This window comes from Mustela lutreola, chromosome 3 (assembly GCF_030435805.1).
Source record: "Mustela lutreola isolate mMusLut2 chromosome 3, mMusLut2.pri, whole genome shotgun sequence".
NCBI classification, from domain to species: Eukaryota; Metazoa; Chordata; class Mammalia; order Carnivora; family Mustelidae; genus Mustela; species Mustela lutreola.
The window spans coordinates 182,749,350-182,772,702 of record NC_081292.1 but is presented as its reverse complement, the minus strand read 5'-3'; the positions used below and the strand labels follow the sequence as shown (position 1 = coordinate 182,772,702).

Below are 23,353 nucleotides of genomic sequence, written 5' to 3'. Positions count from 1 at the left end.
GGTGTCTTTCCAATCTTGTGCCCCACTTTTTGCCCTTGATTCTTACAATACCACAGGTCCACGTCCTCTCTACACACATCTTTATGAAGACATACACACGTCCTTGCACACTGGAGGTGCTGAACAAACGTTCCTAGAATGCATCCATGTAAAGAAAGACCGAATGAATTGTTTCGTGCATGAATGTATGTATTCCTTCAATATTTAGCAAATGCCCAAAGTCTACGGAGATACTAACCTGCCCCTCTACCCTCTAGGATTATTCTCCTCCCTTTCTCCTCAGGTGCCTCCTTCCCCATCCTATTTCTTTTTTCCTTCCCCTGTACCACAGAGCTAGACCGAGTTCTCCGCAAGGCAGGATGCGGAGACACAGAAGCCTGCCGGTGGAACAGACACCCTGGAGAGGAGCCAGATGAAATAAGGGCAAAGACAGCTGTGTGACATGCAGGGAGAACCCGTGCAGAATGAGCAGCAGTGATTCATGGAGCGCTGCAACTCAGACACTCCTCCGGCTTCACTCTGAGAGCTACTGCAGGATTGGGGTCAATGAGGGCTGGCATCAAGACGAAGGGCAGCCTGGCTTCTCCTCCCTTAATCCTTGTCTACCTACCCCTCCCCCAGTACTCCCTCCCATTGACCAGCGTCCTGGGCCTTTAAGAGTTGGAAGGGCTGGACTGAGGCGAGAGCTCTTACCTCTCCCCTCCCTTCTCCTTCCCTTTGGCTGCAAGTCCGCCAGTCACAGCAGCAAACTGCAGTAGAAAAGGGGAGGAAGCCAGCGAGCCAGCAAGGGAGGAGAAAGAGAGCCCAGCTGGGTTTCCTCGTCCCACAGGAGAGAGCATCGCACAGCTCACAGACACAGGACCGCTCTCCTGCCCACGGTAAGGGCCCCGAAGGCTCTGACCAGCCTCTGCTCCAAACTCTGCCCTGCCTGAGTCCCTAACTCTGTCTGCCACATGCTTATCCCCACCCTGATTAAATTGTACCCCAGACACCTTAGCCCTAACATGTCTGCAAGGCTCCCACGTTTTGGTTCTCTCTAGCCCTCTGATTTAGAGTTTCCTCCTGACTGTGGCAGTCACTCCTTACATGGGGACCTCTTAGCTACCACTCACAAGCGAGCCCCATCCTAGTAAGGGAAGATAGAGATTGGAGTAAGGATAGATTCATTAACAGAATGTTGAGGATTCCCAAAGACCCAGGGAACATGGTAGAGATTTCCTTAGAAAGAGCTGGGGTTTGAGCTCCGTACTTGTTCTTAGCCTGCTCCATGGGCTGGGACAGTTGGTTGGCATGGCCAAGGGCTGTGCTGGGAAAAGCACCTGCTTCTAGTCCTGATTTTGCCACGCTAACCAGCTATGTGACTTTGGACAGCAGCTTCCTGATCTGTGATAGGAATTTACGGTTTCCCAGACTTGCATGTGTCATAGGGGCTCTTTTTTTTTTTTTTTAAAGATTTTATTTATTTATTTGAGAGACAGAGATCACAAGTAGGCAGAGAGGCAGGCGGAGGGGGGCGGCGGGGAAGGAGGCTCCCTGCTAAGCAGAGAGCCTGTTGTGGGGTTCGATCCCAGGACCCTGTGATCATGACCTGAGTAGAACACAGAGGCTTTAACCCACTGAGACACCCAGGCACCCCAGGGGTTCTTTTTTAAAATAAATATTCCTGAGCTCCCTCCTGGCAAATTCTAATCCGGTAGATTTGGGGTGAGGCTAAGGAATCTCTATTTGACCTAGGATTTCAATATAGCCAGGAACTTCTGGATTTGATGAGTTATGAAAACAAGAGTCTTCAAGCTTTAACCTCCTGAAGGCTACCTATGACCAGAGCCATTCTGTCTTCTTTATATGGATGAGGTCACCCAATAATCCTGCTCAGAAGCAAGAGAGTAGACATAATGATTCTCTTCCTTCCTGCCCCTTCAGAGAACCCTGAGACACCCCGAATTTCACCATAATATCATTGGTACTATTGGGCAACTCTGCCAAGGTCCATCTCTTACAGCCACCTGTAAGTTGAGGACCAGATCTTACTGAGCAGCCCCGGCCACTTCCCACCTTACTTTGTGTCTTTTCTCTCATGTGTATTATAGAGGTCATCATCTGTGTTCTTGAGGATCTCCACATTCGCGTCCAGGAGTGAACAGTTAAGACCCAGTCTCGTACTCTCAGTCCTCATCCTCTGTCCCTCACCTCTTGCTCTTGCTCCCACTCCCGGTCCTTTGTTCCTGCTCTCCGCACTGCACCTGCGTCACCATCCTCCCCATCCTACCTTCAGACACCGGAGGCAACACCAAGACCTAGAACACCTGGGTTCTAAGTCGCATTCTCTGGACAGTGTGTTCAGTCCGTCTCCTAGGATACGGGGGAAGGGAGGCTGAGGGCAGGGGTGTGCTCCTGTGGGCCCTTCTCCCTCCTGGATCTCGGGCTCAAAATCCCCACAGAGGACGAGAACCCGACCTATTGGGAATTAGAGGAGAAAGAAAAAGGAAGAGGTGAGGGAAGAAGGATAAGGAGACGAGAGCACAGAGAGGCTGTCAAGTGAGCAAGTAGGGGGCAGATGGGATCAGGAGAGAAGAGTGAGCTGGGAGAAAGGAAAAGAAAGGCACCAGGATGGGAAAAGGAGAGAAATGGGAAGAGAGGAAAGAAAAGCGAGCAAGTGGGACATGGTGGGGGCTGAGAATGACGGAGGCAGGGAGACAAAATTATCCATGTCCCTTGTTGGTTCTTAGCCCTGCTCTAACTGGCTTTCTAAGTTTTCCTTTGGAAAGAAAGGATTTTCCTCTTTTGTTTTTTTTTTTTTTTTTTAGGTTTATTTATTTATTTTAGATAGAGCAGGAGGAGGGGCAAAGGAAGAGGGAGAGACAGGATATCAAACGGACTCTGTGCTGAACATGGAGCTTGATGTAGGGCTCAATCCCACAAGCATGAGATCATGACCTGAGCCGAAACCAAGAGTTGATCATGCAATGGACAGAGCCACCCAGGGGCCCCTAGAGAAAACCCTTTCTAAGGGCAGGGCCTTGCTGAGATCTCTGAGCTAGTCACAAGGAACCGTGGTTCTGGTCCCACTTCTACCACGTAATTCCTTCAATGGCTCTGGCACTTCAGCTAATCTTTCTAGCCCTTCCGTATAAAAAACGAAGTCCAGGTCTGACATTCTGTGGCTCCCTGAGTTGAAATTGGCCATCATATGGCCCCAAGTCACCTGGATCTAGGTTTGAAATAGTGAGTCAGAAATGGGAGGGGGATTGGAAGAGCACGTGCCCAGTCCTGGGGCTGGAAGAGTTTGGCAAGGATAAAATAATTTTCCAAGGCTTGTTTGAGAGGAAATAGGCTCCAAAATAGGGGTGTCCTGGCACTGTGAGCGGAGGCGTCCCATGTTTCAGGACACAATTGTGAGGTTCTTAGGTCCAGGTATAGGGGAAGGGAATTCTGTCTTCTCCCAGGGCCGAGATCCAGCCCATCCCACGGTCCCTATGCCCCAGATACGGGAGCTGAAATTCAAAGAGGAGATAAAGCAGGTTGTTGGCAAGAGGATTGGAAGAATCCCAGGCTTCCCCCTGCCTCTGGAGTCTGGGGACCTGAGACACTTAGGAGAGACCTATTAGTTCTGTCCTCATCCAGCTTTTGCAAGCTTTGGTCGCCAAACTACATCACCAGCCTGAAAAGGGGAGCTGCGTTTCTGCCTTTCATGAAGCACTCTGGGTCCCTTCATCTATCCAGAGGCTTCTTCTGGTCTCACCCAGGCTCACTATATTCAGCCTCAGCCAGCAAAACCTTGGCTTTTTGGAACTGTCGCAGGGTTCTGTCTCTCCTGAGGGCGCCTTGAGTTATCTTTCCCACTTAGGTACAGACTGGCTCCCAACATTCCTGTCTCGCTTTGAGCACCTGTGTATTTGCTACTCCTTTGAAAGCCTTCTCTAGTTCCTCCAGTCAGGGGAACTGTAGTTTTAGTGACCTCTACTTTCTTCCTAAAGATTTAGCCACCCCTGGGTGACTTGATAGGCTCTTCCAGCTAAAGAGAGGCGGGGGAGCCCTGAGATGCTGTGTGACCCCAGACAAGTCACACCACATTTCTGGACTTCCCGCTTTTCATCTGTGAGACCCAGCGAGTGGAACCACACCGTGTTCTAAGAGAGCACCAACTGAATGATGACTTTAGAAATGCTTTTCGTGTTTTAGATGCTCACCATTGTCAAAATGTAAATTTATCCCTTAAAACACGCAGCATCTCTATTCGAGTGCTGTTCCTCTGCTTATGCAAAGCATAGAGCTTTATGTTTCTTGCGCTTTGCTTCGTCCAGAACGATTTGGTCAAGAGTTGATGATTTCCTAGAGGGCACAGCTCGAATCAATGTGGCTACATATCGAGCCTTCTGGCTCTTTTTTAAAGATTAATTAACTAATTAATTTATGAGTGAGTGAGAGAGAGAGAGAGAGTGCGCACAAGCTGGGGGAAGGCAGAGGGAGAGGGAGAAGCAGGCACCCCACTGAGCAAGGAGCCCAATGCAGGGGTTGATCCTAGGACTCCAGGATCATGACCCGAGGTGAAGGCAGACGTTTAACCAAGGGAACCACCCAGGTGTCCTCTCTTTTGCCCTTTTGAGAGCAGTTTGTTGTTACCTACTAGGGCGACTTAACCAGGTCCTAAATGAGCATGTATCTTAATGAGGGCTCTGTTCTTCAGGAGGCAGAGAAAACTTGAAACTGCATTTCTAAGACTATGTAGCTTACCCGTCCATTAAGCTGTTGGGAACAATTGCTAGGCTAAGGCGTGTAAAGTGTGCCTTACTGTGGGAAGGCAAAAGAAGGTGGCTTGTGTAGCAAGTATGGCACAAGGGGTCAATTTCGAGGCAAAAGCAGGACTCTGCCTTGGCCCCTCTGGTGCCGGGGGTGGGAGGGTCTGCACAGGAACAGGGAGAGAGCTCCCAAGATACAGCAGCTGGGGTAAGCCCCGTGGAGAAGAGAAGGCTAGGATATAGAGAGATTCCAGGTTCTAAAAGGGCGCAGCCAGCAAGATGGTGGTCCCTAATAATCGGGAGCTGAGGGGTGACTCGGGGGTTTTGGGCAGAAAGCCCTGCTACAACCCTCTGTGGAGATGACTATGGAAAAGAGCAGACTCTGTGGGATCAGACATTTGGCTTTAAATTCTGAATCCTTATGTGATCTGATGCAAGTTTTGTAGCCCCTCTGAGCCTCAAAGTCATCGGACTCAAACTAGATGTACAAAAGAGCTAAAGACTATGTGGATGGGGGCGCCTGGGTGGCTCAGTCGATTAAGCGTCTGCCTTCAGCTCAGGTCATGATCCCAGAGTCCTGGGATTGAGCCCTGCATCAGGCTCCCTGCTCAGTGGGGAGTCTGCTTCTCCCTCTCCCTCTGCTTTCCCCCTGCTTGTGTCCTCTCTCTCTCTCTCTGTCAAGTAAATAAATAAAATATTTTTTTAAAAAAAGAATAGGTGGGTGAAGCTCCTGGCTCCTCATGGGCTGTCAGAATGCACAGGTTTCCTTCTCTTCCTCCTTTGATCTCTTATTCTAAGATCCCCAGTATGAACCCCGAACCCTTCGTTCTTCCTTACTCCTCCAGGTGACTCCGGCACCAGCTGGTGGAGCAGTGGGTGATGGCGTCTCTGATGCAAGGCCGTGAGTACCCCAGTGGGAGAGGAGGCTTTCAGGAGACCGCCCAGGGATGGGGAGGCGGGGAGGAATCTGGACCCCTGGTCAAGAACGCCTCCTGGGCCCTCCACCCTTCCCGCCGGCTGCCCAGCCAGCCCCTTCTTCTCCTGGCCCAGGGCTGCCCATCAGTGAAGACTTGCTGCTGATGCAGAAAGGCACGCTGATGCGCAAGGTGAGGTCCAAAAGCTGGAAAAAGCTAAGATACTTCAGACTCCAGGATGACGGCATGACGGTCTGGCACGCCAGGCAGGCGGGAAGCACTGCCAAGCCCACCTGTGAGTCATGTGGATAGCTAGGCACACGTGCGGTGGCGGGGTCCGGGGGGGCTGGTGGGGACTGGACCCTAAAGAGTCCAGTGGCTTGAGAGCAGGGGAGGGACGAGGGTCCTATGCTGTGTCCTCATGCTGTCTCTTTTACATCTATCTCTGAGCCTGTAGAGTGGGAATTACAATAGTACTTGCCTCTTAAAGCTATTTATGAAAATTCAATCCATTATTGCACATAAAAGGCTTAGGAGGGTTCTGGCTCAGAATAAGGCTCAGTAAGTCCTAGGTTCTTTTTTGTTATCATTATAGTGAGAGCATGATCTCATGCATCAGACTGCCCGGATCAAAGCTCTGGCTCTGCCACTTTCTAGCTGAGTGGCTTTGGACAAGTTGCATTAAGCTTTGGTTTCCTCATCTGCAAAATGAGGACTGAACAGTTCCTGCCTAGAAGGTTACAAGGACTCGGCAAGTTAATGTACAAAGTGCCTAACATGTCACCTGAAGCCAGGATGCCTTTCACAAATTAGCTATTATGATGAATATCATTTTTTAAAGATTTTATTTATTTATTTGAGGGAGCACAAGTAGGGGAGCAGCAGGCAGAGGGAGAGGGAGAAGCAGACTCCCCTTGGAGCAGGGAGCCCAAGGTGGGGCTCGATCCCAGGACCCCGAGATCATGACCTGAGTTAAAGGAAGATGCTTAACTGGCTGAGTCACCCAGGCGCCCCTATGGTGAATAATTTTAAATATCATAAATGCAGCACAACCTTGTGTATCCTCTTGGCCAGATGCTTTATGCCCCCTCTAAAAATGTGATCACAGGACGCATTTGAGAGAGTCCACTTTAGAGACACAATCAAAGCTCACGAGCCCCAGCACCCCCCAGCTGAGGAAAGGGGGTGGGATAATTTCTCTGGCTCTTTCCTAGACATCTGGAAAGAGGAGGCCCTCAAGCCTGGAATGGGGACATTGAACTTGGACATACCATGCTTTGGTGTAACTGCTTCTACCTTTAAGTGTGTTTCCATCCATCAGTTACAACAGGGGTCACCAGGTGGACTGGCCATAGATGGGACCATCCCTTATTTCAGACGGGGTGCTGAGGGGTTAAGTCATTTTGGTCTGTGTCACACTGCCAGCCAGTGTCCTGAAGCCAGGTCTTGCCGCTCCTAGCGCAGGCCCCTTGCCAGGCTGCCTCTGAACATGGCAGTGACTCACGGGGAATCCTGAATCCCAGAGATCTGCCTCTTTAGGGGTTTCATCCTGTGGAGGTTGGGGTTCCTCCGACCCTTCGCCCCTGCAATTTGGCAGACTCTTGTCCCCTGTGTCCCCTTGTTTCCTCCCTGGCAGTCTCGATTTCTGATGTGGAGAGCGTGCGGGAGGGCCAGGAGTCCGAGCTGCTGCGCAGCCTGGCGGAGGAGCTCCCCCTGGAGCAGGGCTTCACCATCGTCTTCCATGGCCGCCGCTCCAACCTGGACCTGGTGGCCAACAGCGCCGAGGAGGCCAAGATATGGATGCAGGGACTGCAGCTTCTGGTTGACTTTGTCACCGGCATGGACCAACAGGAGCGGCTGGACCAGTATCGGGAGGATGGAGTCAGAGTGGGGGGCTGGAGGTCACTGAAAGAGCCAGATGCCACAAGGCTAGAGACAGGCGGGGGTGTACTGCACTGGGCGGGGGGTGGCTAAGAGTCTGGATAGGGTGGGCAAGGGCACCTCAGGCCACTGTGAGGCAGAGGACATTGAAGGCATAATGGAGGCTTGGGATGCCAAAGGCATAACCAGGCAGAGGGTGGGCAGAAATCCGTCCTTTCAGGATGGTTGGAAGGGACGTGAGAGGCAAAGGACCCAACAAGGTGCTGATCTTGAGAGCTGAGCAGAAGATCCCAGTGGCATGAACTATGCCAGCACTAGGAGGCGGAACTTCATGGTGTTGACTTATTCAGGCTTCCTAGATTGTATTTACCTTCCATGCTAGGTCTTTCATTCATTTTTTTGTTCCTTTCTTCCTTCCTTCCTTCATTCACTGTCTATGAAGCAGAAGGTATCAGGCACTGTGCCAGGCTTTCGGGGTGAAAAGATGAATGAGACTCAGGTATTGTTTTAGTCAGTGGAGAAAAGGGATTTGTGTGAATCATCTAAGTACCCTGGAAGTGAACTTCCAGTGGACTGAAATTATTTGTGGGTATTCAAAGGAAGGAAAAACATTTAATTCTAGCTGAGAGTTCTGGGAAAACGTCAGGGAGGAAGTTGCAGGTAAGTTGAGCCTGGAAAAGGAGCAGAGCTTGAATAAAGAAAGGAGGGAAAAAGGCTCTCCTGCCTGAGGGAACGGCATGAGGAAATGCTCAGAGACATCAAAGGACAGGAGGGAGGACATTGAAGAGCAGGAGGGAGAGTCTGGCTTAAGTACGGGGAAAACAGAAGTTTGTTGAGGAAGGCTGTAGGGGGGCCAGCTGTGTGGGGGCTGTGGGGATGAAGACCTTCAATCTAGGTTTAAAAATTTGGGCTTCTTTCTGTAAGCAATAGGAAAAACCCTGCAGGCATCTGAGCCATGCAGGGACAAGATTATTCTGGAAGCTAATATGGAAAATGCACTGGCATGGAGGAGACACTTGTAGCAAAGCTAGGGGAGACGATGCCAGTGGATGAATAGGCACACACATCTGCATACACAAACACACACAGTGTTTTGGCCTTGACTCGCACCTGGATGGCTGAGTGACTGGTTCCAGCGTGGAGATAAGAACCAGGATGGCCGGATGAGTTTCCATGAAGTCCAGCGTTTGTTGCACCTGATGAACGTGAAAATGGACCAAGAATATGCCTTCCAGCTTTTCCAGGTAAGTCTTTTTTGGGGAACGATCTTCAGAAGCCAGCCAAGGCCATGTTCTCATGCAGCCCGATGTAGGTGAGCCTATCCAGCATCACTCTTTATTGAATCTCTCCTCTATGCCTTACCACTATGCCGAGTTCAATGGAGAGTGTAGGGCATGGTTCTTACCCTTCCGTCTTCTGAGAAAGATGATGCCTAGATTTATGAAGGGGGAACCACCATATGTTACTGTGTCAGATCTCAAGGACCCCTCTGTCCATGACAGAGGGGCCTAGTCACAATGGAAAAGTCCCACCGGAATGTGAATGAAATAGGAAGAGGGATCTTTAGACCTTTTAGGCACTTGCTGGGACATTTAACCCTTTCTAATTGAAATTTTTCTCTAGTAGCAAATGGTAAGGCTGCCATTTTGTTTTTTACTTACCAAAGCGGCTTCTATGAACACAAAGTGTCAGGAGCCCTGGGAGAATTTTGTGGAAACATGTTTGTACCCACCTGTCAGCCAGATGGCCATACAATGTGCTCTTAAAAGGAATTTTCCACCATCCTCTAAACCCTCACTTGCAGGCAGCAGACACGTCCGAGTCTGGGACTCTGGAGGGAGAAGAGTTTGTAGAGTTCTATAAGGCGCTGACTAAGCGTACGGAGGTGCAAGAGCTGTTTGAAAACTTTTCGGCGGATGGGCAGAAACTGACCCTGCTGGAATTTGTGGATTTCCTCCAAGAGGAGCAGAAAGAAGGAGAGCGAGCTTCTGACCTTGCTCTGGAACTCATCGATCGCTATGAGCCCTCAGATAGTGGTAAGAGGGTTAGGGCGGAGGGGCACTGGACATGTGTGAGGAGGGGGACTTTAGAAAGGTCCAGAGATAAGCCACCTTCTGCCTAACTCAGGGAGTGCTGAGCCCCACCCCTACCTACCCCAGCCCCTGCACAAGCAGCTTCCCTCATTCAACCACTCCCAGGGAAGGAGACCAGCCGCTTCCTGCCCAGGTAAGACAGGAGTCTCCTCCATAACACTGTATTCTCAGAAGGAAGAACATTCCATAAGCTCCCTTTCCTCCATAATGCTCATGCTCCACTTTTAGAGTAAGTTTATCCTTATGTTTACGTTTGCCCCCAGTGGAAAAGGAAGGTCCTTGGTCCTCTCCCTTTTCATCTTCATAAGCGCCTGATTCCTTTTCTTACATCTCCCTTCATAGTTTCTGTTTGCTGTTTCTTTAAATGCTGGCTCCCTGCCCTTTCTTGGGCTTTCTCCAAATTCTCCAAGTGGTTCTGGAGTGGCTAAGCCCCTGGGCCAGGAAGCTAGTCAGTCGGACTGAGGCGGATGACGAGCAGGCCAGTCATCTAGCTTCAGCAAGCACAGCTCAAATAGGCCCTCTCTGTCTTCAGCACTTTCTCCTTGTTCCTTCGATAGACATCACCTTGCCCTCCATCCCCTTCAGAATGAGAGGAATTTACATTAATAATAAATGATTTACAAGGTACTTTCACATCACTTACTTCCTCTAGCCCTCACTATAACCTTGTAAATCGAAAGCATAATCCTTATTCAGCTTCTGCTAAATATCCCATTAATGTGCTAACATCTTTACATGTCTTTTCTCTTCTCATCCTTCCAAGGACGAGTTGAAGTCGCTTCTGTTATTAAGTCAGTTGTGCCAAAGAGGAAAACTCGGATTTAGAAAGGTCAAATGATTTGTTCAAAGCCAACAGCTAATGAGAGGAAGAATTGGGATTGAAACCCAGGTCACCTGACCCTTACCTAAGAGCTCTATTGAGCATGAGAATTAGAGATGAGACGGATGAGGGGTGCCTGGGTGGCTCAGTGGGGTAAGCATCTGCCTTCAGCTCAGGTCAAGATCTTGGGGTCCTGGGATCTGAGTCAGGCTCCCTGCTCAACAGGGAGTCTATTCATCCATCTCCCTCCACTCTTCCCCACTACCCTTGCGCTTGTGCACTCACTTGCATACACTCTCCCTCTCAAATAAATAAACAAAATCTTTTTAAAAAAATATTTCTCAGAGCACAAGGTAGGGGGAGCAGCAGGCAGAGAGAAAAGCAGGCTCCCCACGGAGCAGGGAGCCTGGTGCTGGGCTTGATCCCAGGACTGAGGGATCATGACCTGAGCCAAAAGCAGACACTTAATGACTGAGCCACCTAGGTGCCCCAATATATAAAATCTTAGAAAGAGTTTGGGATGAGATGAATGCGAGCTGGACAATTGACCCACGTTTCCTAGGTCTCAACTGCCACTCCATTCATTCATTCATTCATTCATTCACTCACTACTTCAGCTGATGCTTCTTGAGTCCCTGTCATGGGCCAGGACCTAGGCTCAGCCCCAGAGATACAGCAGAAGGTCCAACAAGAACGCCACCAAACAGAAAGGGTTGGAATCACTGATTCCAGATTCTATGTCTGTGCTCACGGAAGAAAGGGGGCCGTAAAGCAATCATTTCAGAAAAATAAATAGAAGAGGAATGCATAAAGGTTAAGAAATAAGATCTTCTCTCTCCAGCGCAGGACCCAGTAGACATCAGTTACTTTTATTCTGCCGCGTGCCCCTCGGTGTGATGTCCCCACCCCTGCACTCAGCTGTCAGGTACTATAGTCTGGCTGCAGGGATGGTCTCCTCCAAGGGACCTGGGCTCAAGGCCCCACTGTGCTTCTTACTAACTGAGTTATCCTGGCCAAGCTGCTTAACCCCACAGAGGCTCGATTTTCTGTTTTATAAAACACTTGGTGACCAAATGAAATGACAGGCATGAAAGGTATCCGGCAATGGTGAGTTTACTCTCGCAAGTTAAGTCCTTACTGTTAAGAATGAAACTTCCTGCCTGACTTCCGGCCGTTCTCCACTATCTGTAGGCCTTGTCAAAGCTGGAGCGACGAAGCTGGGCATTGGGGTCGAGTTGTTCCACCTCCCAAGGGCCTCCCATGCTACCCCCGGCAGCAGTGTTCCCCTCAGTGAGATTGCGCAGTCCAGTGGGATGGGCATAGCTCAGACACCTGCCAGCCGGGGTTCGAATCCCAGTTCCTCCAGTTACTGGTTTTATTCCCTAACCTCCCTGGACAGATTCTATTCTATCTACCTCATCACGTTGGCGAGAGCATTCAGAGAGACGCTGCATGGGGTGTCCCGGGCACGGAGCAAGTGCTCGGTACCTGTCGTTATTGTTGGTATCATGGGTGAGGGCTATGGAAGGAGTGACAGGGCCCTGCCCTCAAAGGGCCTAACTCAGGCCCTTTGGGCATATTATAGTCCAGGGATATATCAGACAAACACTCTTCAAAACATCATACGGGAATTGATGCTAGGAAGAAACCCTCAGGTTGTAGCTGGCAGCGGCTACACAGCTCAGGGAATGAAACACAGGTACCTTGATTGCGTCGCTAAAATTCTTTGACTTTGTTGGTCTCAGGGCCTCAGTTTCCCCATATATAAAATTAGCCCTTTACACTGAATACTATGCTGTCCCTTACGCTAACCATGAGCTCCATGTGACTATTTTTTTTAAGTTTTTTAAAAAGATACTTATTTGTTTATTTATTTATTTGAGAGGGAGAGAGGACTTGAGTGCGGGCACTCACATGAGCAGTGGGAAGAGCAGAGGAGGTCGGGGAGAAACGAGCTGACTTCACGCTGAATGCAGAGCAGCCTGACATGGGGCTCAATCCCCCAAACCCAAGCTCATGACCTGAGCTGGGACCAAGATGGATGCTCAAGTGACTCAGCCATCCAAGCGCCCCTCTGTGTGACTATTTAAATTTAAATTAACAAGGTGCCGGGTGACTGTACGTGAAGCCTCCACTCTTGATTTTGGCTCAGGTCATGATCTTGGGGTTGTGAGAACGAGCCTCGTGTTGGGCTCTGTGCTCAGGACAGTCTGTGTGGGATTCTCTCTCTCCCTCTCCCTCTCCTCCTTCCCACCCCCGCTCTCGCACATATGCGCACACATGCGTGTTCTATCTAAAAATATGAATAAAATCTTAAATAAGATAAATGTAAATTATCTAAAATTGGGGCATCTGGCTGGCTCAGTCGGAAAAGCACACGACTCTTGATCTCAGGGTCATGAGTCTGAGCCCCATTTCAGGGGTAGAGATTACTTCAATGAATAAATAAGTAAAAACTTTCCAATATTTAATGAATTAATTAAAATCAAAATTTTAAATTCAGTTCTTCAGTCACACAGCCACATCTCAAGCACTCGATAGCCACACGTGTCTAAGGCTAGCGTACTGGACCGCACAGAAGAGAATGTCTCCATCATTGCAGAAAGTTCTATTTGGCTACCACTGAACTAGAATGATCTTCATGATTCTCCACGTGGCTTTAACTCTCCCTGAGGGTGGGGATAATTAAAATGATAGATGGTGGGTGGGGCACATTTGGCATCTGGAGGCCGGGAGTGGACGCCATCTGAAAGGCAGGACCCGGGCACCTGGGTGGCTCAGTGGGTTAAGCCACTGCCTTCGGCTCAGGTCATGATCTCAGGGTCCTGGGATCGAGTCCCGCATCGGGCTCTCTGCTCGGCGGGGAGCCTGCTTCCCTCTCTCTCTCTCTGCCTGCCTCTCCGTCTACTTGTGATCTCTTTCTATCAAATAAATAAATAAAATCTTTAAAAAAAAAAAAAGGAAAGAAAGGCAGGACCCTGGAGAGGGGTGAAGTGAGGGCTGCGCTTGAGGGGTGCTGGGATGCCCTTACTCAGAGGTTCTCATTGTAGCCTTCCCCTACTCTGCACCTCAGGCAAATTGCGACACGTGCTGAGCATGGACGGTTTCCTCAACTACCTCTGCTCGAAGGATGGAGATATCTTCAACCCAACCTGCCTCCCGGTTTACCAGGATATGACTCAACCCCTGAACCATTACTACATCAACTCCTCTCACAATACCTACCTCGTGGGGGACCAGCTTTATGGCCATAGCAGCGTCGAGGGATACATACGGTGTGTGGGGAGCAAGGGGGAAGGGTTCCTGCTCATGAGAAGGGGCCATCTGTGTTGTCAGTGGATAACAGGGATCAAAAAGATGTTGTGGAGGGTTTGGGGCTGAGGGTCCCTGGATTCCTGAGAGACTTGGAGGAGACGTTGAAGACTGACAGGAGGGTAGTACTGAAACTCTATGGGTAAATGGAGCTTCCTTCTCTTCATAGGCTGTGAAACTCTCTTGGAACTCAGAGGTCCTGACAGATTTATTTTGAACAAAGAAACTAAATGTTACATGGAAGGCAATAGAGCACAGAAGTTAGAAACATAGGTTCTGGAGTCAGACCATATGAAGTCAAATCCTAGCTGTCTCACTTGGTGCTCTTGTTCTAAGTATTTAACCTCTCTGGGCCTCAGTATCCCCATCTGTGAAATAGGGATGGTAACAATGCCTATTCTGTCTGAGTTGTTGTGAGGATTAAATGAGATAATCCATGTGCTAACAGCCAATAAGTGATCACTGCTTTTACAGTGATTAATCATGGTTTGGGTCAAAGAGTCAAGATAATCTTTGTAGTGGCACCAACTGATCTAGTAGCTTCAGGGTATAAAAGATGTGTGGAACATACTTTTTCTGCCCTAGGATGTCTAGTAGAGAAGATAAAGAATAAATTTACTGAGAGTTTGAGGGGGATCTGGCTGGCTCAGTCGGTACAGCATGCAACTCTTGATCTTGGGGGTCATGAGTTCAAGCTCCACATTGGCCATAGAGCTTACTTTTTTTTTTTTTTTTTTTTTTTTTTTTTAATTTGACAGAGAGCGAGAGATCACAAGTAGGCAGAGAGGCAGGCAGAGAGAGAGGGGGAAGCAGGCTCCCCGCTGAGCAGAGAGCCTGAAGTGGGACTGGATCCCAGGACCCCAAGACCATGACTTGAGCTGAAGGCAGAGGCTTAACCCACTGAGCCACTCAGGTGCCTCCAAAGAGCTTACTTTATAAACAAACAAACAAATTACTGAGAGGTTGACTAAGTCAGGTGTTGCAGAATGCCATACAATCAGAACACCAGAAGCATCACAAGGCAGTACGTGATGCTGAAGGAAGATCGTGAGTTGGAGAGGATAGGGGGTAGAAGTAGCGTGAGCCATAGCAGTATCCCAGTGGACAGGGAAGGGTTCACAGAGATGCAGCTTGCAGGGGTCTTGGGGACTAAGTGCCAGTGAGCACTGTTCTCCCCAGAGTGGGGAGAAAGTCCCTAGACAGATGATACGACCTTGATCTCTCTGTGCCTGGGGGCTTGGGGTTCTTGCAGGGCCCTGAAGAGGGGGTGCCGCTGCGTGGAGGTGGATATATGGGATGGACCTAACGGGGAACCTATCGTTTACCATGGACACACGCTGACCTCCCGCATCCCTTTCAAAGATGTCGTGGCCACTGTGGCGCAGTACGCCTTCCAGGTAGAAGTCCCAGGATGGGCGTCCTGGAGAGGGAAGATGATCTGAGGGAAGAGTGGCTGCCTCTGAATCTGGAAAGGGTAGACGAGTGCGGGGGAGGCTGTGTCAAATGGCAGAGACGGACAAGAGACTTTAACTGGGAAGCATCAGACAAATATTGAGAGATTGTGAATAAGGGTTGGATTTGTCACTAGTAGTTAGTAGTCCTAGAGGTAATTGCTAGGGATCAGTGACTCTTCTAGTCACTGTCACCCTTATGCTTACAACTGACACAACACCCTACACACTGACAACTGTCATCCATCTCGGAGAGGGTGGATAAGGAAACAGAGGACGTGGTGGATAGGGCTGGGGGACAACAGGAGTCTGGAGATGAGAGTGTAACATGAACACATAATCAGAGGAATGGCCTAGCCTTCCCACGCTGAGCCTAAAAGCTCAAAGGTCCCAGAGGGACCTCGGAACAGCTGGTATAGGTCTGAGATTTGGGATCACAACAGTGATTTTTATTTTTTTTTTTAAAGATTTTATTTATTTATTAATTTGACAGAGAGAAATCACAAGTAGATGGAGAGGCAGCCAGAGAGAGAGAGAGGGAAGCAGGCTCTCTGCTGAGCAGAGAGCCCGATGCGGGACTCGATCCCAGGACTCTGAGATCATGACCTGAGCCGAAGGCAGCGGCTTAACCCACTGAGCCACCCAGGCGCCCACAACAGTGATTTTTAGATGTGGGGTGGTCCCCAGACCCAGCAAGACCTCCTTGATACCCAGAACAGGGTCAGAGGGGTTTGCCAATCAGGGTACTCTGAGTGAGTCACCAGGGGAGGTCTAGAGAGGAAGGGAGGTTCCATATTTTGAACCTCTGGCTCTAGCATTCTCTCCCTTCCCCATCAGACATCAGATTATCCAGTCATCTTGTCCCTGGAGAACCACTGCAGCTGGGAGCAGCAGCAGGTCATGGCGTACCATCTGACTGAGATCTTGGGAGAGCAGCTGCTGAGCACTACTTTGGATGGGCTGCTGCCCACTCAGCTCCCCTCGCCAGAGGTAGGCACCCTTGTCAGCCAGCCCAGGCTCTGCCGTGGCTTCCATACTCTCCCACCCTTGCCCCTCCATGCCCCTCCTGTTCCCTCCTTCTCAGCCCTCCGTGGACCATCTTACTCTTGAATATCCTTGGAAATGATTTTACTTCTCCAAAAGTCCAATTGAAGGCAGAATGGTTGATAGGTTTTCTAAATTTTAAATCAATTATTTTCTTATTTCCTTTTTCAGTGGAATTATCTTTTTTTTTTTTTTTTCCTGATGGCTCATAGGTGTATATATACTTGCACTTCTAAGAACGCTTGGGGTCATTTTCTATATCCCTTTTATATGTCACATACAATAGATACTATGAATGTCTTTTCATGTATAATTTTTTCCCTTTTAGTAGCTCTGTGGGATTCCATTTTCTGTTGTGAACCATTATTTATTTAACCAGTAAATAGTAAACATTCAGGTTATTGGTAATTTTTCACTTGTACATATAGCTTTGTCCATTTACAGCTGCCCTTCTTCTTCTTTTAAGAGTTCTTTATTTGAGGGGCACCTGAGTGGCTCAGTGGTTAAGTGACTACCTTCGGCTCAGGTCATGATCCCAGGGTCCTGGGATTGAGTCCTGGATCAGGCTCCCTGCTCATTGGGAAGCCTGCTTCTCCCTCTCCCACTCCCCCTGCTTGTGTCCCCTCTCTTGCTGTGTCTCTTTCTGTCAAATAAATAAACTCTTTTAAAAAAGAGAGAGATCTATTCGAGAGAAAGAGAGAGCACAAGCATGCAAGGGGCGGGTGGGTAGGGGCAGAGGGAGAAAATCTGAGACGCCCTGGTGAGCATGTAGCCTGACACAGGGCTCGATCCCACAACCCTGAGATCATGACCTGAACCAAAATCAAGAGTCAGATGTTTAACCAACTGGGCCACCCAGGCGCCCCATTCACTCTTTCTCTGAGAAGGATTCCTAGAAGTACATTGCTGGGTTGAAGAGTACTGGTGCTGATATTTTGGTTATTACTGCCAAGCTGCCCTCTGGAAAAAAATACCAAGTTGCACTCTGACCAACAGTAAGAGAAGGACCACAAATAACTTCAGAAGTATGATGATTCACAGTGACAAACGTGGCAAAAAAAAAAAAAGGTCAAGTTAAAAAAAAAAAGTCTAGGGCACCTGGGTGGCTTAGTGGGTTGAGCCTCTGCCTTTGGCTCAGGTCATGGCCCGCATTGGGCTCTCTGCTCAGTGGGAGCCTGCTTTCCCCTCTCTTTCCACCCGCCTCTCTGTGTACTTGTGATCTTTCTGTCAAATAAATAAATAAAATCTTTTAAAAAAGAAAAAGAAAAAAGAAAAGTCTAGGGGTGCCTGGGTGGCTCAGTGGGTTAAGCCTCTGCCTTCGGCTCAGGTCCTGATCTCGGGATCCTAGGGTCAAACCCCACATCGGGCTCTCTGCTCAGCAGGGAGCTTGCTTCCCCCTCTCTCTGCCTGCCTCTCTGCCCTCTTGTGATCTCTCTGTCAAATAGACAAATAAAATATTTCAAAAAATAAGATAAAAAAGAAGAGTCTATATTTTCTTCTTTTGAATTAATAGATATGATTTACCCACTTTTATTGGGGTTTATACTCTTTACCAGTATATAACAAGTTTTTAAATGTTAAAGACATTGGTGCTTTGGGAAAATTCTGTTTTGCAGTCTTTGCTTTTGGATCATAGCATCTTCTGCCATATGGAGGATTTTAAGGTTTATGTAGTCAAATTGGCCAGTCTTTTGTATGTCTTCTGAGTTATGGATGATAACAGGAGATGTCCTATTTCTTTTCTTTTCCCTTCTTTCGTTCTTTCCTTTTTTTTTTCTTTTCTTTTCTTTTTTTTTTTTTGAGAGAGAGAGAGAGTGGGGATTGGAGTGGCAGAGGGAGAGGGAGAGAATCTCAAGCAGACTCCTCGGCAAGCACGGACCCCAACACGGCGCTATGTCAGGACCCTGAGATCATGACCTGAGCTGAAACCAAGAGTCGAACACTTAACCAACTGAGCCACCCAGGCGCCCCTCATCTCCTGTTTCTAAAGGCTTTCCTACTTTAAGATTATTCAAAAAGATTCTGCATTTTCTTCTAATACTCTTATGTCCTTTATATTTACATGTAAATTTTGAATATGGGCAGAATCTCTATGTGTCATATGTGAGGTATTTTTTATTTTGTGTTTTCCAGTTGGATAGAGATGTGACGAGTTGGCTTAATGACAGGAACCCCTACTGTAGTATCAGGCAGCCACCCCGTGGGGACTCTAGCCCACTCACGTCTTCTGCCTTTGAGATGGTCCCGTGAGAGCACTGGGAGCCGCAGGGCCCCCCAGGAGGGTCCCAGAGCAGACAGGGAAACAAGCGCCTTCATTTCTATCTCCAGGAGCTTCGGAGGAAGATCCTGGTGAAGGGGAAGAAGTTAAGGACACTTGAGGAGGATCTTGAGGAAGAGGAAGAGGAGGAAGAGCTAGAGTGTGAGCTGGAGACGGAGCAGGAAGCCGACACAGAGCTGGAGGCCCATCTGGAGTCTGTGTCCCAGGAGTTGAGCCCGCGCAGTAAGGACAAAAAGAAGGAGAAGGTGCGCCAGGAGGGTGGTCTTTCTGCTCTGGCATTTGGTCAGTCTGTATTGTAGATGGCGTTCCTGTGTGGAGAGACCAGTGAGCCAGGTAGGGTGTTGGGCCAAGGAGCAAAACGCCCCTTGTGCCCAGTGAAAGAAGTATAAGGGGGCACGCGTGGCATCACCATTTACTATCGTATGGAGAGAGATGGCAGTGGCTTTCCAACTTCTTTGGGCCACGGAATGGTTTATGACTGAACTCTTACATGGGAGCTCTGTATACAAAAGGGATCCAAGCGGAGCCATTCCAGCTGAAGCACCCATTTGGTCTCTCCTGAGTCCCCCGTTGACTCTTGAGACATCTTTGTACTTCTCCGTCTCTTTAAAGGCCAGTTTGAAAACCACTGGTGTGTGCGTGCATGCGCGTATGCGCATGTGTGTTTGCGAGAGAGAGAGAGAGAGAGAGAGAGAGAGAGAGAGAGAGAGAGAGATTGTGTACCCGCACTATTGTACTAGGGGCGTAGGGCTTACTCAAGTGACTGCTGTAACCGCATCTGAAATGGGCTTAGAGGTTTCTTGGAAAAGGTGAGTCTGAGAAGGGGCCAGAAGTAGCCAAAAAAAAAAAAAAAAAAAAAAAAGAGCAGAAAGAGTTGGGGAAGGGGAAGGCTCTGAGAAGGCTGTGCCCAAGTGGCCCAGCTCCCTGTGGGGAAGGGGTGCCATTGGTGGGACAGCCAAGATCCTGGTTAGAAGTCTGCTTTTCTCGTTCTCATGCTTTTCCTTGACTTAGCTAACTTCTAGCTTATCCTGTCCTCTCTGGGGCTGTGGTGTCTAGCCTGCTACCATGTCCAGGGAAGGAAATGGGAATTTAAGAGAAAAATGTAGAGATATTATTCTGGGACCCTCACATCCTTCCAGTGTGACTTCCCCGGCCATTTGCATACCTTGACATAACTGTCTGGGTTTATGAGCATTTTGACCAAAATACACTATTAATGGTTTTTTAAAAGGCGAGAGGTAAGGAGGACACCTCTCTACTTCAAAATAATCATCGAAAACCTGTTACCCAGAAAGTAACAGTAAAGCAGACCCTTTAAGCCCAGAGGCTGAAACCGATCCCATCAGGTTTCAAAGGACTGCCTTTATTCCCATTCCCATCCCCAGGTTGTGATGTGTCCGCTGTTTTGTCCGCCTATCTGTTGTGAGGTTATGGTTCAGGCTCCTATTTCCAAGGCTGGGTCCCTTCTCTTTTCCAAGCAGGTGAGGCAGGAGGGAGAATGCAAAGGGGAGGCAGTGGGCAGAGGCGTAGGTTGGATGGGGTAATTCAGATCCTGGCCATCGCTCTTTTCCTCTCGGCTCGTGGAAGGTTCAATTCCATTTTCCTCTCTGTTTTCTCCTCTTCCAGAAATCCAAACCCATCTTGTGTCCATCCCTCTCTGCCCTGGTTGTCTACTTGAAGTCTGTCTCATTCCACAGCTTCACTCATTCAAGGGAGCACTACCGCTTCTATGAGACCTCCTCTTTCTCTGAAGCCAAGGCCAGAAGCCTCATCAAGGAGGCCGGTCAGGACCAAAAGGGAGAGCCAGGGAGGGAATTGGGATGGGTAGGGTCAGGCTGCTGGGCAGGAGGACGAGTCCCAAGAAAGAGGACCAAGGGCCTAAGTAGGGATGAGGGAGCTAAGCGACTCCTCAGAGCACGCACTGGGACAGGAGCTCTGAGCAGCAGGGTCAAGGCTCTAGCGGGAGGAGAGATGCTCAGGAGATGCTGGGGAGGAAAGCAAAGTGGGTAGGCAGTGTACCCGAGGCCAGGGAAGTGGAGAGATCCCCCCATCGCCATCTACCTACTATACCCTCTATGCAGGCAACGAGTTTGTGCAACACAATGCCTGGCAGCTAAGCCGTGTGTACCCCAGCGGCTTGAGGACAGATTCGTCCAACTACAACCCCCAGGAACTCTGGAACGCTGGCTGCCAGATGGGTGAGGGGGCAGCAGCAACAGGGGGGAGGTTACATGCCCCAGGGGCCGGCCAGGAGGGTGAGGGAATGCTTAAAGGGTGCTCGACTGAGAGAGATGCCATCTATGGAGGGTGTTCCCAGCAGGCCTTCCTATACCCAATCCATCTCCTTCATTCCTTGAGAGAAGGGCCAGAGGGCTCCTGAGACGTATGTTTTCCTCCCTTTCTCCCGGGACCCACAGTGGCCATGAACGTGCAGACAGCGGGGCTGGAGATGGACATCTGTGACGGGTTCTTCCGCCAGAACGGTGGCTGTGGCTACGTGCTGAAGCCCGACTTCCTGCGTGATGCCCAGAGCTCCTTCCACCCTGAGCGGCCCATCAGCCCTTTCAAGGCCCAGACCCTCCTAATCCAGGTATTGCGGTGAGCGAAACCGTGGGAAAAAACCTGGGGGGGGGGCAGGATGGAAGCAGGGGGTCGAGGCAGTGGGGCCTGGTAGGGACGCAGCGGGTGAAGAATGCCTCAGGAGAGGCAGGCGAGCCGGTGAATGGTGGGGATTTGGGAACCAGCTGCCTAGGTTCGAACCTGGTCACTACTCGTGTAACTCCGGGCAAGTTCCTGAACCCCAGGCTCCTTCCCTGCAAAGTGGGAGGAATGCTAGTCCCCCTCACAGGGTTGCTGTGACAGGTAATCTAAAAGTACCCAGGGCAATGCCTGGGGCTGTGTCCAGGCCCGAAAGGGTTTGCTGAACCTACCTTCTTTCAAACCTTGTTCAATTTCTACTCTGGTGGATTTTAAATCACACATAGGTTACTAGAGGAGCATATATTACTCCAAGCCAGAGGCTAGAGTGCCCCTCCCCTGGCCCTCCCCACCACCCTTGGGGGTGCACCCCTCCCCCCCACCCCCGGCAGTGTAAGAGCGAGCTGGAGTGGGGCTGAGCTGAACAGGAACCAGTGAGTTTCCAGAGTCCTGCTTGCAGATCATCAGCGGGCAGCAACTCCCTAAGGAGGACACGAGTAAAGAGAGGTCCATCGTGGATCCACTGGTGAGAGTGGAGATCTTTGGCGTCCGCCCAGACAAAAGCCGGCAAGAGACCAGCTACGTAGAGAACAACGGTGAGACTGGGCTGGGCGGTGCTGAGCTGTGCTGGGCAGGGGTGAGGGGGGGGGTGGTGGGAGTTAGGTGGGAGGAACATGGCTGTTTCCCTACCGCACTGTCCGCACTGGTGACCTGGACAAATTGCTCATCCGCTCTGGGCCGCAATCCCCTCACCTGTGAAATGCTGATCGTGGGGAAAATTGTGAGACCACAAGGGGACACGCCTAAAGCAAAGAACCAGCAAGGTCACTTCCTTCACTCCCTCTCTCCTCCGCCCTGCCCCAGGGTTTAATCCATACTGGGGGCAGACGCTGAGCTTCCAGGTCCTGGTGCCCCAGCTGGCCCTGCTGCGTTTTGTAGTTGAGGACTACAACCGGAAATCCCGGAATGACTTTATCGGGCAGTACACGGTGCCTTGGAGCTGCATGCAGCAAGGTGGGCCGGTCCTCCCATCCCCCCACCACTGCCGCCACCCTGGCCCCAGCCGCCTTTTAACACCCTCCTCCCCACTCTGCAGGCTACCGCCATGTACACCTGCTCTCCAAGGATGGCATCAGCCTCCACCCGGCTTCCATCTTCGTGCATATCAGCATCCGGGAAGGGCCGGAGGGGGATGAATCCTAAGGTGGGCCCTTCTTGGGAAGGGTGGGTGCACTGGCTTGAGGTAGTAAGAAAAACCTGGAAGGACTCTCCCGAAAGCAAAGAGAGGTGGTGAAAACCATTGTTTTGGACTGTGCATTCCTAAGCACAAAAATTATCTCACTCTTCCTAACAAGCACACCTGGGGCCTGATTTTTCACTCTCTTCCCTTTCTTCGTTTCTCCACGTCTGTGGTATCCTTTCTGTCCCCTTCCTTCACATACTCTCTACTGGACTTCCTTCTTTCCTCTTGCCATAGGTTCAATCCCCTGCCCAGATCTAGGACTAATCTCTCTCATCGGCCCTGGCCCAAAGGCTGGCTGCAGCTGGACAGCCCGAGTGGGGCCTGGACCAGAGGGACACAAAGAGGCATTACCCCCTCCACCCGAACTGCCTCAAAGCCCAGAGCCAAGGGAAAGAGAAATCGAGCCTCAAGGCTCCCCAGGCAAAGGCTGGGGGAGGATGGCAAACCCCCAAGACCATACGACGACTTGTGAGAGAACACCGCACAGCCCCGAGTCCCCACTGGACTGCTCTCCCCTCTCCCCACCTGTGATAATAGAGCTTTTCTACCCAGTTCGGCTTGAGTATGGTCTGTTGCTGGGCAAGAAGAGGAGGCATGAGGCTTGGGAGACACTTGGGGAGACCGTTGGGGCAGGGAAGGAGTGGAAAAATAAGTGTCCAGCCCCACCCCCCACCGCATGTGCTACATAGAAGGGTACAGAGGAAGTATGGCCTCCAAGGACGAAAGGAGGAGACAAAGGGTTACATGATCCATACCCTCCCAAGAGTTTGCCTGGAACAGTCCCAGTTTATGCCTACCGCCCCACTATAATTATTAAAAGTACCTCTGTCATTTCCCCAGTGTGTCACAGTTTCAATGATTGAGCATACGGTCACTGTGAG

At 50.0% G+C, this 23,353-nt stretch overlaps 1 protein-coding gene across 1 annotated transcript; it reads left to right on the top strand.

The window, feature by feature from the left end:
* The first annotated feature begins 335 nt into the window (after positions 1-335).
* On the top strand, positions 336-23,024 carry PLCD4 (phospholipase C delta 4). Its single transcript, XM_059168044.1, has 16 exons — positions 336-878; positions 5,585-5,640; positions 5,790-5,948; positions 7,290-7,518; positions 8,649-8,778; positions 9,339-9,570; positions 13,521-13,722; positions 15,012-15,156; positions 16,048-16,200; positions 18,583-18,777; positions 20,159-20,315; positions 20,614-20,730; positions 20,950-21,122; positions 21,690-21,825; positions 22,094-22,243; positions 22,326-23,024. The coding sequence occupies exons 2-16, from the start codon at positions 5,619-5,621 to the stop codon at positions 22,430-22,432; spliced, it is 2,307 nt and encodes a 768-aa protein (XP_059024027.1). The 5' UTR covers positions 336-878; positions 5,585-5,618; the 3' UTR covers positions 22,433-23,024.
* The last annotated feature ends 329 nt before the right edge of the window (positions 23,025-23,353 follow it).